At 34.8% G+C, this 1873-nt stretch overlaps 1 protein-coding gene across 1 annotated transcript; it reads right to left on the minus strand.

Moving 5' to 3' along the window:
- Positions 140-1867, minus strand: LOC107621144 (polygalacturonase-like). Its single transcript, XM_016323181.2, has 4 exons — positions 1773-1867; positions 1241-1552; positions 504-1022; positions 140-370 (listed from the first exon to the last, which is right to left on the minus strand). The coding sequence occupies exons 2-4, from the start codon at positions 1472-1474 to the stop codon at positions 149-151; spliced, it is 975 nt and encodes a 324-aa protein (XP_016178667.2). The 5' UTR covers positions 1475-1552; positions 1773-1867; the 3' UTR covers positions 140-148.

Consider the following 1873-nt stretch of genomic DNA (forward strand, 5'->3'; position numbering starts at 1 on the left):
TAATATTAACTGTTCCTAATAATTAATATCCTATCCACATCCTCACATTATTATATATCAACAGGGGATGGCTTGTCTACCCAAAAAAAAAATTGTAAAGTAAACGATAAGGAAATTGTGACAAATTAAAATGGCAGTCTTGTAATAATTAAGTTGATGCACAAGCTGGAACTTTTCCAGTAATAGTAGGCTTGACATTAGCACATTTAGCGGTTGCTGCTGCACCATTGAATGTGAGATCAATGTTAGCAAGCTCAACTCCTTCACAAGGTACACTACTGCTACATGTAAGAAGAACCCCATCTGCAGTTCCTGATGTTCCTTTAATGTTCTTGAACGAAACGTTGCTTATCTTTATTTTTGATGGACTCTACACCATACACAACAGTATATATTCATCAAAATTAGATCACAATAAACAAATTTTCTCAACAGTGTATATCTTTGTATGTATTATTTTATATAACATGTTTGAAAAATACATTACTGGTTATATTAAATACCTGTTTGTTACACTGATTCCATGGACAATACTCTTGGTCAATGATAACAGGATTCATGACATTAACCATAGTAATATCCTCAAAATGCATATCAGTGATAGGTGATGTTCCTGTAGAATCAGGCCACGTTTTGATCCTCACACCATTTGCAGTATTAGTCAAAGTGCAATTGGTGACATAGAAGCCTTCAACAGGTTCTTCATTTGGGTACCTTCCAAGGCTTCCAACACTGATTCCATGGCCAGGTCCACAATTCACATTTTGAACCGTTATTTGTTTGCTACCATCACCCAGTGAGATGCAATCATCACCGGTGCCAATTTTTGTGTTAAGGATCTTTATGCCGGTTGATCTTCCTATGTGGATTCCATCTGTGTTGAGACTAGTAGCCGGTGCATCGATTTTCACCCCGTCAAATGTGAAATTGCTGCACCCCAACACGTTAAAATGGAAGTCTTTGCTGTCCTTCGATGTTATATCTCGAACTACTGAATTTTTAACAAAGTTGAAACCGAAATTCTGCCAAAATTCCACAGAAAACTCAATTAAGATCAATAGAACCAACTTTTAGTTAGATGTTACCTAAAAAATTTTCAAATAAATAAGAAGAGTTCACTTTCTCTCTTTGATTTATCAAACCATTAACATCACAGTTTGAATAATTCAAGACATATTTTTCCTTAGATGACATTAGTCAATTTTGGAATTTAGGAATGGTATGAATAATAAATAATTACCATGCACAACATTTTGCAGTTCTTGTTAGATCCACAATCATTGATTTTCCAAGCAGCAGCACCTTGACCATCAAATATTCCATGACCTGAGACGGTTACAAAGTCAACGTAATTAATCTTGATCCATTGATCTGCACCTTTAAGATCAGAAGGATTTGCAGGTGCTTGAATTGTTCCATCAACTTGAATTTCAATGGGAGACTTGCAAGGACCCTTCACGTCCACTGCATTCATTCTGTATGAACCACTTGGGATCGTAATTTTTGCTGCTACCGTTGATGCGCATGCTTCTTTCCAAGCACTTAAGAAAGCCTTCATACAAATATTCATAACACAAACAAAACAAAATCAACCCACAATAAAACCATTTCAATTTCACTTTCTTACATTATTGAACTATAATTAATATATCAATTATTAAACCAGCAAAATTAAGGTTTATAATTTAAAATAAGAAAAAGCAAGTGTGTTTACCTCTTATTATCTAACGAATAAAAAGCGACAGAAGTGCAAAGTAGTAAATGAATAGTACCTGTGTTATATCTGCATTTGGTGCACCACCAAATTTTGATATATCAAATGCCCCAGGTTGAGCTCTAGTAAAGTCAGACAGAAACAATGAGAACAAAGCAA

Source organism: Arachis ipaensis, chromosome B10, assembly GCF_000816755.2.
Source record: "Arachis ipaensis cultivar K30076 chromosome B10, Araip1.1, whole genome shotgun sequence".
NCBI lineage: Eukaryota > Viridiplantae > Streptophyta > Magnoliopsida > Fabales > Fabaceae > Arachis > Arachis ipaensis.